Source organism: Oncorhynchus nerka, linkage group LG6 (assembly GCF_034236695.1).
Source record: "Oncorhynchus nerka isolate Pitt River linkage group LG6, Oner_Uvic_2.0, whole genome shotgun sequence".
Classification (NCBI taxonomy): domain Eukaryota; kingdom Metazoa; phylum Chordata; class Actinopteri; order Salmoniformes; family Salmonidae; genus Oncorhynchus; species Oncorhynchus nerka.
This window is the reverse complement of record NC_088401.1, coordinates 75,399,763-75,420,310: the sequence shown is the minus strand read 5'-3', so window position 1 is coordinate 75,420,310 and position 20,548 is coordinate 75,399,763. Positions and strand designations below refer to the sequence as shown.

General features: G+C 47.5%; 1 protein-coding gene across 1 annotated transcript in view; it reads right to left on the bottom strand.

Moving 5' to 3' along the window:
- LOC115120655 (teneurin-2-like) overlaps positions 1 to 20,548 on the bottom strand; it is an 82,066-nt gene that overhangs the window by 58,828 nt on the left and 2,690 nt on the right. Inside the window, exons 3-7 of the mRNA XM_065019865.1 lie at positions 18,897 to 18,998; positions 16,679 to 16,873; positions 14,577 to 14,777; positions 11,758 to 11,943; positions 387 to 533 (exon numbers count right to left, since the gene is read on the bottom strand). Of these exons, the coding sequence (XP_064875937.1) occupies positions 387 to 533; positions 11,758 to 11,943; positions 14,577 to 14,777; positions 16,679 to 16,873; positions 18,897 to 18,998 (831 nt within the window). The remainder of the gene's footprint in view (positions 1 to 386; positions 534 to 11,757; positions 11,944 to 14,576; positions 14,778 to 16,678; positions 16,874 to 18,896; positions 18,999 to 20,548) is intronic.

Here is a 20,548-nt window from a genome sequence, read left to right as displayed (position 1 = left end):
GGAGAAGAGAGCAGGGAGAGAGAGAGAGGGAGAAAGAGAGGAGGGAGAAAGAGAGGAGGGACAAAGAGAGGAGAGAATGAGAGAAGAGAGGGAGAGAGAGGAGGGAGAGAGGGAGAGAGGAGAGAAAGAGAGAGAGGGAGAAAGAGAGGAGTGGGAGAAAGAGAGAGAGCAGAGACAAAGAGAGAGCAGGGGAGAGAGGAGAAGAGAGGAGAAAGAGAGGAGGGTGAGAGAGAGGAGTGGAGAGCTGAGATAGTTTCAGTGTCTCAAACACACACATATTACTATGAAAGGTTACTTCATTCTCCTTACAATTTATTTCAACTTAAGATGAAAAGTTTGCACTGCTGAACTACCAGTTGTCTAACCCCTTAATTTCCCACACATACCCCCTTCATTGTCCGTGTTGTCGGCACAGGAGGTCTCCATGGCAACGCTGCATCCGGCACCCCTCCAGCCTGTCTGGCATTCACAGTGCCAGCTCTGCTCCCCTATGGTACACTGACCATTACCATTACACAGGTTAGGACAGCCATCTGAGGAGAGGGAGGGGGGGGAGGAACGTGGGATGTAGAGAGAGAGATAAAGATATATAGGGGGGAAGGAGAGAGAGAGAGAGAGTAAGAGAGGGAGCGAGAGAGAGAGAGGGGAGAGATAGAGAGGGGGAGAAAAAGTGAGAGAGTGGGGAGAGAGAGAGGGGAGAGGGGAGAGAGAGAGAGGGGGAGGGAGAGAGAGGGGGATGGAGAGAAAGCGAGGGGGGAGAGAGGGGGAGAGAGAGAGCAAGAGAGAGAGAGAGAGGGGGAAGATAGGGAGAGAAAGGGGCAAGAGAGAGTGAGGGGGAGGGAGAGAGAGAGGGGGAAGATAGGGAGAGAAAGGGGTAAGAGAGAGTGAGGGGGAGGGAGAGAGAGAGAGGGGGAGAGATGGAGGGACGGAGGGAGGGAGAGAGAGGGGAAGGGCAGAGAGAGAGAGTGAGAGAGGAGGGGGCAGGGGGAGGGAGAGAGGGAGGGGGAGAGAGAGTGGGAAGATGAGGGAGAGTGAGGGGCGAGGTAGAGAGGGGGAAAGAGAGAGAGAGAGCGGGGTAGAGAGTAAGGGATAGGCAGAGAGAGAGTGGGTGTAGAGAGAGAACAAATGGGTGGAAGAGAGAGATAGAAGGGAGAGAGAGAGTGATAGATGAGGAGGGAGAGAAAGAGAGACATACTTTATTGTGTTTTAATGCATTAAAGGTCTCAGTCAATCCAATGATTATGGTAAAGCATTCCTGAAAGTCACATTGATTGACCACACAACACATCAATTAGATATCTGCAGGGCAATTTAATTTCCATTCTCCATACTGTGTACCCAACCAGCTCTCACAGTCTCACGTCAGAATGAGACGTTCATCCATGTTTTTCAAACGTCAAATTTCAAAGTTGTTCCAAACGTCAAAAAGTGTTTAAGGTTAAGTCCAGGCATCAGCTCCTAAATCATAAGGTTAGGCATTAACTCTGAGTGGTTAAGGTTAGGCATTAACTCTGAGTGGTTAAGGTTGGGCATTAACTGAGTGGTTAAATCTGAGTGGTTAAATCTTCTACGGGATCGGTGTCCCAACCACGGGGCGGTTCGCCTAACGTGCACTAATGTGATTAGCACAACGTTTTAAGTAACAAGAACATTTCCCAGGACATAGACATCTCTGATATTGGCAGAATGCTTAAATTCTTGTTAAATCCAATTTACAGAAGCTTTTACAGTGAAAGAATTGCAATGCTATTGTTTGTGGAGAGTGCAGTTATGAACATGAAAATGTATTAATAAACCAATTAGGCACATTTGGGCAGTCTTGATACAACATTTTGAACAGAAATGGAATGGATCATTGGATCAGTCTAAAACTTTGCACATACACTGATGCCGTCTAGTGGCCAAAATCAAAATTGGACCTAACCTGGAATAATACATTATGACCTTTCTCTTGCATTTCAAATATGATGTAAAAAAAAACACAAAAAAACAACGCATGTTTTTTTTCTTTGTATTATCTTTTACCAGATCTATTGTGTTATATTCTCCTCCATTAATTTCACATTTCCACGAACTTCAAAGTTTTTCCTTTCAAATGGTATCAAGAATATGCATATCCTTGCTTCAGGTCCTGAGCTACAGGCAGTTAGATTTGGGTCATTTTAGGCAAAAATGGGAAAAAAGGGTCTGGCCCTCAGACCAGCCATGTACTGTTCTGCCTAACTGAGTGTTAAGGGTGTATGTGTGCGTTGGCCCAGGACCATAGAGCACAACAGAGTGTTAGCCATGATTGTCTGTAAAATGGATCCATTTTAAGCAGACCGACCGTTATGCAGAGCAAGGACAGCAGAATCTATATGGGGCATTGATCGGCTAGCCAGGCAGGCAGGGAGGCAGGCAGGCAGGCAGGCCCTCTCCTTAATGCAAGAGGACGATTAAATTCCCCTCATACTAACCAGAATAAAGTGGGATTTCAGAAACTATTAAGTCCATTCCCCTCACTAATGTAGTTGGATGTGATGAAATCCCCCTTAAAAAGCCTTGGGTTATGGGTCAGCACACACAGAGAGGGAAGGAGAGTGTGTTTGTGTGAGAGAGAGAGAGAGAGAGAGAGAGAGAGAGAGAGAGAGAGAGAGAGAGAGAGAGACAGAGAGAGAGAGAGAGAGAGAGAGAGAGACAGAGAGAGAGAGAGAGAGAACAGAAAAGAAAAGAAAAGAACAGAGGAGTAGATAGAAGATGTGGTGTCCTACAGACAGTTGGTCCCATTCCCCAGCAGCAGTAGCAGCAGTTGTGTCATCCAGCTGTCTCCTCCTTAAAGGTCAGTTAGTGAAGGTTAGAGACATACATCCTAAAACCATGGATAGACCTGATGACAACACACTATGAAACACCCTGGCACATAAAACTCTCTTTCCAATCTGAACTCTCTCTCTCTCTTTTCTCTTTTTCTCAATCTACATATGAGCTCTTCCTCTCTTTCCATTCTCTCTCCATTTCTCCCTCTATCTCTGTCACTCTCTCTTCTTCCTCGTCCCACATCTCGCCTCCCCCCTCCTCTCTTTCTCTCCCCCCTCCTCCTCTCTTTCTCTCCCTCCTGCTCCCCCTCTCTCTCCTCTTCCTCGTCTCCCATCTCTCACCCCTCTCTTCTTCCTCCTCCCCTCTCCCCTGGGTACTACTCTGCACAACAGTGAAAGCCATCGTATTAACTTTAGTAGGGCAGAGGACACTCCAAACCATCCACAGGGGATCTATAGCCTTCTGTTCAATTCTGTTTGGTCGGGGGACATTGGATCCTGTCACAGGACTTTAACACAACTCCTAACTCCTAACCTTTGGGTGTGTGTGGTGTGGTGTGTGGTGTGGTGTGTGTGTGTAAACAAACACCCTGTCATGTGTATGTATGGTAGATATCACTGTTTCGCTGTGATCTCTGTCAAGTGGAAACGTTTGTGGTTCAGAACTGGATCAATTCGTAGTTCCAATAATGGTGGACAGACCTGCTGGTGTGAGAATGAGAATATTGTTATCCACAGCTGTTCTGTTAAATACTCCCATATGAGAGAGTGGCTGAGGGGAACTGTTATGCTATATAGAGTGCTTCATTTGAGCCGGATACTGAAACCTTCCGGTTACTAGTCCAACGCTCTAACCACTAGGCTACCCTGCCGGATACTGAAACCTTCTGGTTACTAGTCCAACGCTCTAACCACTAGGCTACCCTGCCGGATACTGAAACCTTCCGGTTACTAGTCCAACGCTCTAACCACTAGGCTACCCTGCCGGATACTGAAATAATTTTTACGTAACATTTTGCTATCATTCTTTTTTTACATCCGTTATTAGACAGTGGCAACGATGATGATTATGAACATGGTCTTCGGCCTGCTAATGCCTGCAATGCAGTGAAGAAAACGATATGGCAACAATAACGTCTAATGTAACTGGCCCCTCCAACAGTACAGTCCAACGCTCTAACCACTAGGCTACCCTGCCGGATACTGAAACCTTCCGGTTACTAGTCCAACGCTCTAACCACTAGGCTACCCTGCCGGATACTGAAACCTTCCGGTTACTAGTCCAACGCTCTAACCACTAGGCTACCCTGCCGGATACTGAAACCTTCCGGTTACTAGTCCAACGCTCTAACCACTAGGCTACCCTGCCGGATACTGAAACCTTCCGGTTACTAGTCCAACGCTCTAACCACTAGGCTACCCTGCCGGATACTGAAACCTTCCGGTTACTAGTCCAACGCTCTAACCACTAGGCTACCCTACCGGATACTGAAACCTTCCGGTTACTAGTCCAACGCTCTAACCACTAGGCTACCCTGCCGGATACTGAAACCTTCCGGTTACTAGTCCAACGCTCTAACCACTAGGCTACCCTGCCGGATACTGAAACCTTCCGGTTACTAGTCCAACGCTCTAACCACTAGGCTACCCTGCCGGATACTGAAACCTTCCGGTTACTAGTCCAACGCTCTAACCACTAGGCTACCCTGCCGGATACTGAAATAATTTTTACGTAACATTTTGCTATCATTCTTTTTTTACATCCGTTATTAGACAGTGGCAACGATGATGATTATGAACATGGTCTTCGGCCTGCTAATGCCTGCAATGCAGTGAAGAAAACGATATGGCAACAATAACGTCTAATGTAACTGGCCCCTCCAACAGTACAGTCCAACGCTCTAACCACTAGGCTACCCTGCCGGATACTGAAACCTTCCGGTTACTAGTCCAACGCTCTAACCACTAGGCTACCCTGCCGGATACTGAAACCTTCCGGTTACTAGTCCAACGCTCTAACCACTAGGCTACCCTGCCGGATACTGAAACCTTCCGGTTACTAGTCCAACGCTCTAACCACTAGGCTACCCTGCCGGATACTGAAACCTTCCGGTTACTAGTCCAACGCTCTAACCACTAGGCTACCCTACCGGATACTGAAACCTTCCGGTTACTAGTCCAACGCTCTAACCACTAGGCTACCCTGCCGGATACTGAAACCTTCCGGTTACTAGTCCAACGCTCTAACCACTAGGCTACCCTGCCGGATACTGAAACCTTCCGGTTACTAGTCCAACGCTCTAACCACTAGGCTACCCTGCCGGATACTGAAACCTTCCGGTTACTAGTCCAACGCTCTAACCACTAGGCTACCCTACCGGATACTGAAACCTTCCGGTTACTAGTCCAACGCTCTAACCACTAGGCTACCCTGCCGGATACTGAAACCTTCCGGTTACTAGTCCAACGCTCTAACCACTAGGCTACCCTGCCGGATACTGAAACCTTCCGGTTACTAGTCCAACGCTCTAACCACTAGGCTACCCTGCCGGATACTGAAACCTTCCGGTTACTAGTCCAACGCTCTAACCACTAGGCTACCCTGCCGGATACTGAAATAATTTTTACGTAACATTTTGCTATCATTCTTTTTTTACATCCGTTATTAGACAGTGGCAACGATGATGATTATGAACATGGTCTTCGGCCTGCTAATGCCTGCAATGCAGTGAAGAAAACGATATGGCAACAATAACGTCTAATGTAACTGGCCCCTCCAACAGTACAACTGGACCCCCCCCCAGTTGAAATGGTCCAGAACCGCCACTGGTGAGAGGCGCGCCAGTATCTCACATAACTAGAATGAGAGTCACTTTCTATGATCTATGCCCCTCTCCGCTCTGATAGACATGAGCCTGCAACTCTCATATCTCCACCGTTGCACTTCATCATTTATTTCCATATACTGTAGAATCAAAGGGTTCTGGAGGAAGGGTAGCATCCTCATAAACCTAAATACATGTCACAAAGTTATATAATTACTGCTGCCTGTTCAGAAATAAATTCTGGCATCAGCCAGAACTGTTTCCTGTTGTGTGTCTGCATCAGCCAGAACTGTTTTCTGTTGTGTGTCTGCACCAGCCAGAACTGTTTTCTGTTGTGTGTCTGCACCAGCCAGAACTGTTTCCTGTTGTGTGTCTGCACCAGCCAGAACTGTTTCCTGTTGTGTGTCTGCACCAGCCAGAACTGTTTTCTGTTGTGTGTCTGCACCAGCCAGAACTGTTTCCTGTTGTGTGTCTGCATCAGCCAGAACTGTTTTCTGTTGTGTGTCTGCACCAGCCAGAACTGTTTTCTGTTGTGTGTCTGCACCAGCCAGAACTGTTTTCTGTTGTGTGTCTGCACCAGCCAGAACTGTTTCCTGTTGTGTGTCTGCACCAGCCAGAACTGTTTCCTGTTGTGTGTCTGCACCAGCCAGAACTGTTTTCTGTTGTGTGTCTGCACCAGCCAGAACTGTTTCCTGTTGTGTGTCTGCATCAGCCAGAACTGTTTTCTGTTGTGTGTCTGCACCAGCCAGAACTGTTTCCTGTTGTGTGTCTGCACCAGCCAGAACTGTTTTCTGTTGTGTGTCTGCACCAGCCAGAACTGTTTCCTGTTGTGTGTCTGCACCAGCCAGAACTGTTTCCTGTTGTGTGTCTGCACCAGCCAGAACTGTTTCCTGTTGTGTGTCTGCACCAGCCAGAACAGTTTCCTGTTGTGTGTCTGCACCAGCCAGAACTGTTTCCTGTTGTGTGTCTGCACCAGCCAGAACTGTTTCCTGTTGTGTGTCTGCACCAGCCAGAACTGTTTCCTGTTGTGTGTCTGCACCAGCCAGAACTGTTTTCGGTCGTTTCTCTTTGTTATTTAGTTATTTCCGTGTTCATTCTAATAAATATGGACCCATACCACGCTGCAGCTTGGTCCTCACCTTTTTCCACCATCGACGACCGTTACACTTTCGCAATATTTCAAATACAATATGTGTCTCCACACACCTAGGACTGGGCTATTGATGGACAAGGTCGTTTTTGCCAGTGTCAAAGTAGCCTGCCATTTTGATCATTTGTTAGGTATTAAAAAAGATTCTGCTACAGTCTCCAGTCATCTAAAATGAAGTAGATTTGTATGAAATGCGTTTATAAAAGGCCAACATTTTTCTGGACAGTAAGCTACTAAAAATGTCTCCCATGTGTGCAACTTCTGTAAGTGCCTCTACTCTACTGATCTATGCCACTATGCAAACGTGATGATATGCATGCAATCCTTTAATACGAAGGTGATTTTTTTTCTCATGCATTCTGGTACCTCAGAACTCCCCAGGTCACCCCCCTCTAGTGCTCACTTTTTGTTCCGGCACCTCACGATTGACAAATGAAGCCCTGGTTAAATAGCCCCATATGAGAGAGAGGCTGAGGGGGCCTGTTCTGCTATACACCCCCATATGAGAGAGAGGCTGAGGGGGACTGTTCTGTTATACACCCCCATATGAGAGAGAGGCTGAGGGGGCCTGTTCTGTTATACACCCCCATATGAGAGAGAGGCTGAGGGGGACTGTTCTGTTATACACCCCCATATGAGAGAGAGGCTGAGGGGGCCTGTTCTGTTATACACCCCCATAGGAGAGAGAGGCTGAGGGGGACTGTTCTCTTATATTCCCCCATATGAGAGAGAGGCTGAGGGGGCCTGTTCTGTTATACACCCCCATATGAGAGAGAGGCTGAAAAATAAAGGTTAATAGACACAGCTTGAACTATGATCTCTGGATAGTAACCCCTGGCTACAGTGGCTGAGAGGTTGTGGATAGTAACCCCTGGCTACAGTGGCTGAGAGGTTGTGGATAGTAACCCCTGGCTACAGTGGCTGAGAGGTTGTGGATAGTAACCCCTGGCTACAGTGGCTGAGAGGTTGTGGATAGTAACCCCTGGCTACAGTGGCTGAGAGGTTGTGGATGGTAACCCCTGGCTACAGTAGTTGTGAGGTCGTGGATGGTAACCCCTGGCTACAGTGGCTGATAGGTTGTGGATAGTAACCCCTGGCTACAGTGGCTGAGAGGTTGTGGATGGTAACACCTGGCTACAGTGGTTGTGTGGTTGTGGATAGTAACCCCTGGCTACAGTGGCTGAGAGGTTGTGAATGGTAACCCCTGGCTACAGTGGTTGTGTGGTTGTGGATAGTAACCCCTGGCTACAGTGGCTGAGAGGTTGTGGATGGTAACCCCTGGCTACGGTGGCTGAGAGGTTGTGGATGGTAACCCCTGGCTACAGTGGCTGAGAGGTTGTAGATAGTAACCCCTGGCTTCAGTGGCTGAGAGGTTGTGGATGGTAACCCCTGGCTACAGTGGCTGAGAGGTTGTGGATAGTAACCCTTGGCTACAGTGGCTGATAGGTTGTGGATAGTAACCCCTGGCTACAGTGGCTGAGAGGTTGTGGATGGTAACACCTGGCTACAGTGGTTGTGTGGTTGTGGATAGTAACCCCTGGCTACAGTGGCTGAGAGGTTGTGAATGGTAACCCCTGGCTACAGTGGCTGAGAGGTTGTGGATGGTGTCCCCTGGCTACAGTGGCTGATAGGTTGTGGATGGTAACCCCTGGCTACGGTGGCTGTGAGGTTGTGGATAGTAACCCCTGGCTACAGTGGCTGAGAGGTTGTGGATGGTAACCCCTGGCTACAGTAGTTGTGAGGTCGTGGATGGTAACCCCTGGCTACAGTGGCTGAGAGGTTGTGGATGGTAACCCCTGGCTACAGTGGCTGAGAGCTTGTGGATGGTAACCCCTGGCTACAGTGGCTGATAGGTTGTGAATGGTAACCCCTGGCTACAGTGGCTGATAGGTTGTGGATGGTATCCCCTGGCTACAGTGGCTGATAGGTTGTGGATGGTAACCCCTGGCTACGGTGGCTGATAGGTTGTGGATGGTAACCCCTGGCTACAGTGGCTGATAGGTTGTGGATGGTAACCCCTGGCTACAGTGGCTGATAGGTTGTGGATGGTAACCCCTGGCTACAGTGGCTGATAGGTTGTGGATGGTAACCCCTGGCTACAGTGGCTGATAGGTTGTGGATGGTAAAACACTGGTTGGTTGGTAACAGACAGACAGACAGACAGACAGACAGACAGACAGACAGACAGACAGACAGACAGACAGACAGACAGACAGACAGACAGACAGACAGACAGACAGACAGACAGACATAGAAATATAGATAGCACAGAGATGACTAGTCTACTGGGCCAAGCTTACCAACGCCAGCCAGCCCCAAACCCACAGACGACTTAGCAGCGACTAGTTCCTACTACTATGCAGCACGAGAAGCTAAACGCTGAAAACCAAAATACAGTTTTACCTTTGTCAACCAAGTCCCACATGTCTGCATTGAGAGAAAACGTGCAGAGGTTGAGAGAGTGGCGTTATGAAAAAAAGGAACGGAAGGAGTTTAAAATGCAAGCACATGCATAGCCTACAGTAGATCACATGCCTAGCCTACAGTAGATCACATGCCTAGCCTACAGTAGATCACATGCCTAGCCTACAGTAGATCACATGCCTAGCCTACAGTAGATCACATGCATAGCCTACAGTAGATCACATGCCTAGCCTACAGTAGATCACATGCCTAGCCTACAGTAGATCACATGCATAGCCTACAGTAGAGCCTAGCCTACAGTAGATCACATGCCTAGCCTACAGTAGAGCCTAGCCTACAGTAGATCACATGCCTAGCCTACAGTAGATCACATGCATAGCCTACAGTAGAGCCTAGCCTACAGTAGATCACATGCCTAGCCTACAGTAGATCACATGCCTAGCCTACAGTAGAGCCTAGCCTACAGTAGAGCCTAGCCTACAGTAGAGCCTAGCCTACAGTAGATCACATGCACAGCCTACAGTAGATCACATGCCTAGCCTACAGTAGATCACATGCCTAGCCTACAGTAGATCACATGCCTAGCCTACAGTAGATCACATGCCTAGCCTACAGTAGATCACATGCCTAGCCTACAGTAGATCACATGCCTAGCCTACAGTAGAGCCTAGCCTACAGTAGATCACATGCCTAGCCTACAGTAGAGCCTAGCCTACAGTAGATCACATGCATAGCCTACAGTAGAGCCTAGCCTACAGTAGATCACATGCCTAGCCTACAGTAGATCACATGCCTAGCCTACAGTAGATCACATGCCTAGCCTACAGTAGATCACATGCCTAGCCTACAGTAGAGCCTAGCCTACAGTAGATCACATGCCTAGCCTACAGTAGAGCCTAGCCTACAGTAGATCACATGCCTAGCCTACAGTAGATCACATGCACAGCCTACAGTAGATCACATGCCTAGCCTACAGTAGAGCCTAGCCTACAGTAGATCACATGCCTAGCCTACAGTAGAGACTAGCCTACAGTAGAGCCTAGCCTACAGTAGATCACATGCCTAGCCTACAGTAGAGCCTAGCCTACAGTAGATCACATGCCTAGCCTACAGTAGAGCCTAGCCTACAGTAGATCACATGCCTAGCCTACAGTAGAGCCTAGCCAACAGTAGATCACATGCCTAGCCTACAGTAGAGCCTAGCCTACAGTAGATCACATGCCTAGCCTACAGTAGAGCCTAGCCTACAGTAGATCACATGCCTAGCCTACAGTAGAGCCTAGCCTACAGTAGATCACATGCCTAGCCTACAGTAGATCACATGCCTAGCCTACAGTAGAGCCTAGCCTACAGTAGAGCCTAGCCTACAGTAGATCACATGCCTAGCCTACAGTAGAGCCTAGCCTACAGTAGATCACATGCACAGCCTACAGTAGAGCCTAGCCTACAGTAGATCACATGCCTAGCCTACAGTAGAGCCTAGCCTACAGTAGATCACATGCCTAGCCTACAGTAGAGCCTAGCCTACAGTAGATCACATGCCTAGCCTACAGTAGAGCCTAGCCTACAGTAGATCACATGCCTAGCCTACAGTAGAGCCTAGCCTACAGTAGATCACATGCCTAGCCTACAGTAGAGCCTAGCCTACAGTAGATCACATGCCTAGCCTACAGTAGATCACATGCCTAGCCTACAGTAGAGCCTAGCCTACAGTAGATCACATGCCTAGCCTACAGTAGATCACATGCCTAGCCTACAGTAGAGCCTAGCCTACAGTAGAGCCTAGCCTACAGTAGAGCCTAGCCTACAGTAGATCACATGCCTAGCCTACAGTAGAGCCTAGCCTACAGTAGATCACATGCCTAGCCTACAGTAGAGCCTAGCCTACAGTAGATCACATGCCTAGCCTACAGTAGAGCCTAGCCTACAGTAGAGCCTAGCCTACAGTAGAGCCTAGCCTACAGTAGATCACATGCCTAGCCTACAGTAGAGCCTAGCCTACAGTAGATCACATGCCTAGCCTACAGTAGAGCCTAGCCTACAGTAGATCACATGCCTAGCCTACAGTAGAGCCTAGCCTACAGTAGATCACATGCACAGCCTACAGTAGAGCCTAGATCAGCACCCACAAGCAGACTAGTGAGGAGTTTTGTCTTGTGAAAGACACAGCATACAAAGCTGCCCTAGTTTCTAGTGGGGAACAGAGAGTTGATCTCACAAAGTGCTGTTCCCCCCCACTGTGTTTCTGTGTTCTGAGGAAAAGCGCTGCTCGTTGAAATGGTGAATGGGAAATTGAACTTCCTATTTCAAAGCATTATGGGTAAATCAAAATAGCGAGGCATCCAACCTTCCATCAATCTATCCTGCACACACACACACAGACACAGACACAGACACAGACACACAGACACAGACACAGACACACACACACACACACACACACACACACACACACACACACACACACACACACACACACACACACACACACACACACACACACACACACACACACACACACACACACACACACACACACACACACACCTCCTCTAACACCTACCGATGGTGCAGTGTTCTCCATTCCAGCCCTGGTGACACTGGCACTTGCCGTCTTTGCAGGTTCCATGTTTGATGCACAGTGGGTTACACACTCGCTGGTCACACCCGGTACCCGTCCAGCCCTCCTCACAATGACACGCTGCGCCCAAACACACACCGTGGGTCCCGCAGTCCACAGAACACACTTCTGTAGAGAGGAGGGAGAGAGGCATGTAAAGAGTTACACACAGCTACTGTCATTTTTGTTGGGGTTGGGTTAGGTATAACTACTAGAGTCAGGGTAAACCACTGGTTGGGTTAGGCATAACTACTAGAGTCAGGGTAAACCACTGGTTGGGTTAGGTATAACTACTAGAGTCAGGGTAAACCACTAGTTGGGTTAGGTATAACTACTAGAGTCAGGGTAAACCACTAGTTGGGTTAGGCATAACTACTAGAGTTAGGGTAAACCACTGGTTGGGTTACTAGAGTCAGGGTAAACCACTGGTTGGGTTAGGCATAACTACTAGAGTCAGGGTAAACCACTGGTTGGGTTAGGCATAACTACTAGAGTCAGGGTAAACCACTGGTTGGGTTAGGTATAACTACTAGAGTCAGGGTAAACAACTGGTTGGGTTAGGCATAACTACTAGAGTCAGGGTAAACCACTGGTTGGGTTAGGTATAACTACTAGAGTCAGGGTAAACCACTGGTTGGGTTAGGTATAACTACTAGAGTCAGGGTAAACCACTGGTTGGGTTAGGCATAACTACTAGAGTTAGGGTAAACCACTGGTTGGGTTAGGCATAACTACTAGAGTTAGGGTAAACCACTGGTTGGGTTAGGCATAACTACTAGAGTTAGGGTAAACCACTGGTTGGGTTAGGCATAACTACTAGAGTTAGGGTAAACCACTGGTTGGGTTAGGCATAACTACTAGAGTCAGGGTAAACCACTGGTTGGGTTAGGCATAACTACTAGAGTCAGGGTAAACCACTGGTTGGGTTAGGCATAACTACTAGAGTCAGGGTAAACCACTGGTTGGGTTAGGCATAACTACTAGAGTTAGGGTAAACCACTGGTTGGGTTAGGCATAACTACTAGAGTTAGGGTAAACCACTGGTTGGGTTAGGCATAACTACTAGAGTCAGGGTAAACCACTGGTTGGGTTAGGCATAACTACTAGTTAGGTTAGGGTAAACCACTGGTTGGGTTAGGCATAACTACTAGAGTCAGGGTAAACCACTGGTTGGGTTAGGCATAACTACTAGAGTCAGGGTAAACCACTGGTTGGGTTAGGCATAACTACTAGAGTAAACCAGGGTAAACCACTGGTTGGGTTAGGCATAACTACTAGAGTCAGGGTAAACCACTGGTTGGGTTAGGTATAACTACTAGAGTCAGGGTAAACCACTGGTTGGGTTAGGTATAACTACTAGAGTCAGGGTAAACCACTGGTTGGGTTAGGCATAACTACTAGAGTCAGGGTAAACCACTGGTTGGGTTAGGTATAACTACTAGAGTCAGGGTAAACCACTGGTTGGGTTAGGCATAACTACTAGAGTCAGGGTAAACCACTGGTTGGGTTAGGCATAACTACTAGAGTCAGGGTAAACCACTGGTTGGGTTAGGTATAACTACTAGAGTCAGGGTAAACCACTGGTTGGGTTAGGCATAACTACTAGAGTCAGGGTAAACCACTGGTTGGGTTAGGCATAACTACTAGAGTCAGGGTAAACCACTGGTTGGGTTAGGCATAACTACTAGAGTCAGGGTAAACCACTGGTTGGGTTAGGCATAACTACTAGAGTCAGGGTAAACCACTGGTTGGGTTAGGCATAACTACTAGAGTCAGGGTAAACCACTGGTTGGGTTAGGTATAACTACTAGAGTTAGGGTAAACCACTGGTTGGGTTAGGCATAACTACTAGAGTTAGGGTAAACCACTGGTTGGGTTAGGCATAACTACTAGAGTTAGGGTAAACCACTGGTTGGGTTAGGCATAACTACTAGAGTTAGGGTAAACCACTGGTTGGGTTAGGCATAACTACTAGAGTTAGGGTAAACCACTGGTTGGGTTAGGCATAACTACTAGAGTTAGGGTAAACCACTGGTTGGGTTAGGCATAACTACTAGAGTTAGGGAAAACCACTGGTTGGGTTAGGCATAACTACTAGATTTAGGGTAAACCATTGGTTGGGTTAGGCATAACTACTAGAGTCAGGGTAAACCACTGGTTGGGTTAGGCATAACTACTAGAGTTAGGGTAAACCACTGGTTGGGTTAGGCATAACTACTAGAGTTAGGGTAAACCACTGGTTGGGTTAGGCATAACTACTAGAGTTAGGGTAAACCACTGGTTGGGTTAGGCATAACTACTAGAGTTAGGGTAAACCACTGGTTGGGTTAGGCATAACTACTAGAGTTAGGGTAAACCACTGGTTGGGTTAGGCATAACTACTAGAGTTAGGGTAAACCACTGGTTGGGTTAGGCATAACTACTAGAGTCAGGGTAAACCACTAGTTGGGTTAGGCATAACTACTAGAGTCAGGGTAAACCACTGGTTGGGTTAGGCATAACTACTAGAGTCAGGGTAAACCACTGGTTGGGTTAGGCATAACTACTAGAGTCAGGGTAAACCACGGGGTAGCTTGGATTGGGGTTAGGATAAAAGGCAAGGAGGATTGGGCAATATTTAAGGGTTAGGCCCACTCAAACAGTAAGGCGTTAGATGAGGTACCAACTTACAGAACAGTCTGGTTCCATCCAGTTAGGGTTAGAGGTAAAGGGTTAAGGTTAGAGGTCAGAGGTTACAGATTACAGAATAGGGTACTACTGACCTACTGAGCAGTCTGGTCCCATCCAGTTAGGATCACAGCTACAGAGGCCAGTGTCTGGTATGAATGCACCGTGGCCATGGCATTGGTCTGGGCACTGTGTCCGCTGCAGCTCACAGTGTGGGCCTCCCCAGCCGGGTTTACAGTGGCACTCCCCGTTCACACAGATACCGTTATTAGAACAGGTCGGGTCCAGGCAGTCCACTACAGACAGAGAGGAGGAGAGAGAGAGGGGGAGGGAGGGAAAGAGAAAGGGAGAAAAGAAGGAGAGAGAAAGAGGGAGAAAGAGAGGGGGAGAGAGAGAGAGAGAGAGAGAAAGATAATAACGTATAAAATATTGAGAAATATTAGCTTCGTGTTTCCTTCATCTGATTTTCTGCAGCATCTCGTGATACACGTTAGTAATTGTCTTCACACAGCCTTTCACAATCATTTAATAAGTCAATACTTTTCACTCAGAAGGCTGCGTTTTCTCACATATAACCTTCCCTGTATCTTAGTGTGTGTGTGCTAATGCACTGGGGATAATCTGACATTGGCAGGCTGGCTGACAGGCAGATGTGAGGATGAACAGTGAGTGAAAACCAATTTGACAAATTACCCCCTCCTGGCAAACTATAAGCCCCCACTCCCCTCCTCCTCCTGTCCTACCCTCATTCCCCAAATCCCCCTAACTCCCTCTTTTCGACACCTCCCCCTTCTCTTCCTGCTTCTTTACCTCTCCCTCGCTCCCCAATCCCCCTTTCCCTCTGCTGACTACCCACTCTCTCTCCTTCCCCTCCTCCCCCTTCGCTCGCTCTCTCCACCTGTCTAAAACCTCCCTCCCCACTCATTTTCACACGCTGCTGTCTGGGCGCTCCATTCTGTTGGTGAGGCAGAAATGGAGGGTCACACGTATAGATTTATGTGTCATCGCCACTTCAGGTAAATTGTTTGAGTGACTCGGGCGTGATGGATATCACATTGAAGAGAGAGAGAAGGGGAAAAAGGTGGATAAGAAACAGAGGGGGAAAGGAGGGGGTAAATGAAGAGTGGAGGAAAATGTTCTGTTCTCTGCCCTCCTCTGTGGCTCTGCTTCTATATGTCACTTCTCTCTCTCTTTCTCTCTTTTCATCTACATCTTTTCTTCTCTACCATGACCTTATGCTCACATCTTCACTCCCTTTCTTTCTGTCTTTCCAGTCACCTGTCCTCTCCCTCACCTCTTCAGATCTCAACCTGTCCTCTCCCTCACCTCTTCAGATCTCAACATGTCCTCTCCCTCACCTCTTCAGATCTCAACCTGTCCTCTCCCTCACCTCTTCAGATCTCAACCTGTCCTCTCCCTCACCTCTTCAGATCTTAACCTGTCCTCTCCCTCACCTCTTCAGATCTCAACCTGTCCTCTCCCTCACCTCTTCAGATCTCAACCTGTCCTCTCCCTCACCTCTTCAGATCTCAACCTGTCCTCTCCCTCACCTCTTCAGATCTCAACCTGTCCTCTCCCTCACCTCTTCAGATCTTAACCTGTCCTCTCCCTCACCTCTTCAGATCTCAACCTGTCCTCTCCCTCTCCTTCAGATCTCACCTCTTCAGATCTCAACCTGTCCTCTCCCTCACCTCTTCAGATCTCAACCTGTCCTCTCCCTCACCTCTTCAGATCTCAACCTGTCCTCTCCCTCACCTCTTCAGATCTCAACCTGTCCTCTCCCTCACCTCTTCAGATCTCTCCCCTGCTCTCTCTACCCTCTCTCTCTTATTCCCCCCCCCTCCCTCCCCCTTTATCTCTGTAGATCTCCAGAGTCATGTGTAGCAGGCTGATCCGTCTTAACAGGATCAATAGAACAGTGATAATCACTTAATCAGACGTGATGTATCTGGCTGCTCCTCCATCCTTCATCTGTTTATAGAGAAACACAACGGGACCACTGGGGAGGAGAGGATGCTGTGACGAGCTGGGACTGGGAGGCTGCTGATAACTGCTGTGTGTGTGATGTGATTGTTGAGTGTAAGGAGCTACACACTATACATCTTCAATTCCATCACACACTCCTTGACACACACTACCCCTCATCACACACCCCCACCAACCCACCCACCCCCAAACACACACTCTCTCCCCTCACCTTTGGCACAGTTGTCTCCCTTGTACCCCAGGGAGCAGACACAGGTCCCGTCAGTGCAGGACCCATGTCCACTACAGAGAGGGTCAATGCAGTGGGTGGTGGGGACGGCGCACTCTGCTCCCTTCCATCCACTGTAGCAGATACAGGATCCCTTATCATACTGACCATTACCACTACACAGCACTGGACAGGCCTCTGGAGAAAGAGAGAGAGGGAGAGGGAGAGATAGAGAGAGAAAGGAGAGAGAGAGAAATAGGGAAAGGAAGAGAGAGAAAAAGAGAGGGTGGAGAAGGAAAGAAAGAATGTATAGAAGAAGAGGAAAAAAGTTATAAAGAGGTGGTCAGAGAACAGTATGTCTGACGGTCATAGCAGAGTAAATAACAGTATGTCTGACGGTCATAGCAGAGTACATAACAGTATGTCTGACGGTCATAGCAGAGTACATAACAGTATGTCTGACGGTCATAGCAGAGTACATAACAGTATGTCTGACGGTCATAGCAGAGTAGTATGTCTAAGCAGAGTATGTCTGACGGTCATAGCAGAGTACATAACAGTATGTCTAGCAGACGGTCATAGCAGAGTAAATAACAGTATGTCTGACGGTCATAGCAGAGTACATAACAGTATGTCTGATGGTCATAGCAGAGTACATAACAGTATGTCTGATGGTCATAGCAGAGTACATAACAGAGTACATAACAGTATGTCTGACGGTCATAGTCATAGCAGAGTACATAACAGTATGTCTGACGGTCATAGCAGAGTACATAACAGTATGTCTGATATGTCTGGTCATAGCAGAGTACATAACAGTATGTCTGAGCAGGTCATGTCTGATGGTCATAGCAGAGTAAATAACAGTATGTCTGATGGTCATAGCAGGTCATAGTCAGAGTAAATAACAGTATGTCTGACGGTCATAGCAGAGTAAATAACAGTATGTCTGACGGTCATAGCAGAGTACATAACAGTATGTCTGACGGTCATAGCAGAGTACATAACAGTATGTCTGACGGTCATAGCAGAGTACATAACAGTATGTCTGACGGTCATAGCAGAGTACATAACAGTATGTCTGATGGTCATAGCAGAGTAAATAACAGTATGTCTGACGGTCATAGCAGAGTAAATAACAGTATGTCTGATGGTCATAGCAGAGTAAATAACAGTATGTCTGATGGTCATAGCAGAGTAAATAACAGTATGTCTGATGGTCATAGCAGAGTACATAACAGTATGTCTGACGGTCATAGCAGAGTACATAACAGTATGTCTGACGGTCATAGCAGAGTACATAACAGTATGTCTGACGGTCATAGCAGAGTAAATAACAGTATGTCTGACGGTCATAGCAGAGTAAATAACAGTATGTCTGATGGTCATAGCAGAGTAAATAACAGTATGTCTGACGGTCATAGCAGAGTACATAACAGTATGTCTGATGGTCATAGCAGAGTAAATAACAGTATGTCTGATGGTCATAGCAGAGTAAATAACAGTATGTCTGATGGTCATAGCAGAGTAAATAACAGTATGTCTGATGGTCATAGCAGAGTAAATAACAGTATGTCTGATGGTCATAGCAGAGTAAATAACAGTATGTCTGATGGTCATAGCAGAGTAAATAACAGTATGTCTGATGGTCATAGCAGAGTAAATAACAGTATGTCTGATGGTCATAGCAGAGTAAATAACAGTATGTCTGACGGTCATAGCAGAGTACATAACAGTATGTCTGATGGTCATAGCAGAGTAAATAACAGTATGTCTGACGGTCATAGCAGAGTACATAACAGTATGTCTGATAGTCATAGCAGAGTAAATAACAGTATGTCTGATGGTCATAGCAGAGTACATAACAGTATGTCTGACGGTCATAGCAGAGTAAATAACAGTATGTCTGATGGTCATAGCAGAGTACATACCAGTATGTATGACATCATAGCAGAGTAAATAACAGCATGTCAGAGGATCATGAGGGTGCGTGTGTGTATGTGTGAGCGGTAGAGAGAGAGAGAGATAGAGAGAGATAGCAACAGTGACATGTAGAGTAATTACACAGAGAGGTAACTAAACTATTAATCAGTGAACAGTCTTCTTCCCCAGGTGAACTAAGAGACATGTTGGCTTTAAACTGCCATGTATCACAGTTCTGTCTCCACACAGCCTCAAGCTGCACACTATCCTGAGTGTGTGTGTGAGTCTGCATGCCTACCTTTGGAGCAGTCCATGCCATGGAACCCAGGGAAGCAGTGACACACACCAGACACACACTCTCCGTTGCCATGACAATTACGGGGACACTCCTGTACCGAGTCTGTAAAGGGAGAAGAGAGAGAGAGAAATAAAGAAAGAAGGAGATAGATTGGATAAGAGGGAAATAAAGAGAGATTGAGAGAAGAGTGTCGAACTCCAGCCTGTAGTCATTTAGTTCAACAACACAACAATTCATTCATATTGTTTATATTTCATATTCTTACAGCAAACTCATAAATCATCAGCATGTATGTTTCTTCCACTGTTCCTCTTACAGGTAATACAATCCATCCATCCATCCGTCTATCTAAATCATGTTTCTCTCTGGGGTCATCAATACTTTATTCAGGTGTTCCTCTCCACATTCTACCTTTTGTGTGTGTGTATTTTCAGCACTCTACCCATGTCTAAGTGGTTTGTGTGAGGAGAACAGGTTTGGACAAGACAAGAGGTTTTGAAGTTTTCACTCTCTCCACTTCCCTCTCTCTCTACGCCACATTTACTCTCTCCACCTCATTTACTCTCTCCACTCTCTCAACTTCCCTCTCTCTCTCCACCCCATTTACTCTCTCCACTCTCTCCATCTCTCTCTCTCCACCCCATGTACTCTCTCCACTCTCTCCATCCCTCTCTCTCCACCCCATTTACTCTCTCCACTCTCTCCATCCCTCTCTCTCTCCACCCCATTTACTCTCTCCACTCTCTCCATCCCTCTCTCTCTCCACCCCATGTACTCTCTCCACTCTCTCCATCTCTCTCTCTCCACCCCATTTACTCTCTCCACTCTCTCCATCCCTCTCTCTCTCTCCACCCCATGTACTCTCTCCACTCTCTCCATCTCTCTCTCTCCACCCCATTTACTCTCTCCACTCTCTCCATCCCCTCTCTCTCCACCCCATGTACTCTCTCCACTCTCTCCATCCCTCTCTCTCTCCACCCCATTTACTCTCTCCACTCTCTCCATCCCTCTCTCTCCACCCCATGTACTCTCTCCACTCTCTCCATCCCTCTCTCTCCACCTGATTTACTCTCTTCACTCTCTCCATCCCTCTCTCTTCACCCCATTTACTCTCACCACTCTCTCCACTTCCCTCTTCCCTCGACATCTCGCCTTCTTCCCTCTCTCAGCACGATGCCTTACTTAACTCAAACCTACTCTGCCCTACCTCCATCCCTCACTCTCTCCACAAGAGTTGGCAGGCTAGCTGTGAGAGTAGGATTGGGTGGAGTTTAACTGCTGCTTTTGAAGTGAAAGTTAAATATACTCTCTCCCTCTCTCTCTCCCTCTCTCCCTTCTTTCTCTCTTCTAACCCATTACAGCAGTGTTGAATGAGACTTTTCTCTCTCTCTCTCTCCCTCTCTCTCTCTCTCTCTCTCTCTCCTCTCTCTCTCTCCACCTGATTTCTCTCTCACTCTCTCTCTCTCTCACCCCTGTCTGTCTCTCCACTGTCTCTCTCTCTCTCTCTCTCTCTCTCTGTCTCTCTCCACCTCAAACTCTGTCTCTCCCTCTCTCTGTCTGTCTGTCCCTGTCTCTCTCTGTCTGTCTCTCTGTCTGTCTCTGTCTCTCTCTCTGTCTGTCTCTCTGTCTGTCTGTCTCTCTCTCTCTCTCTC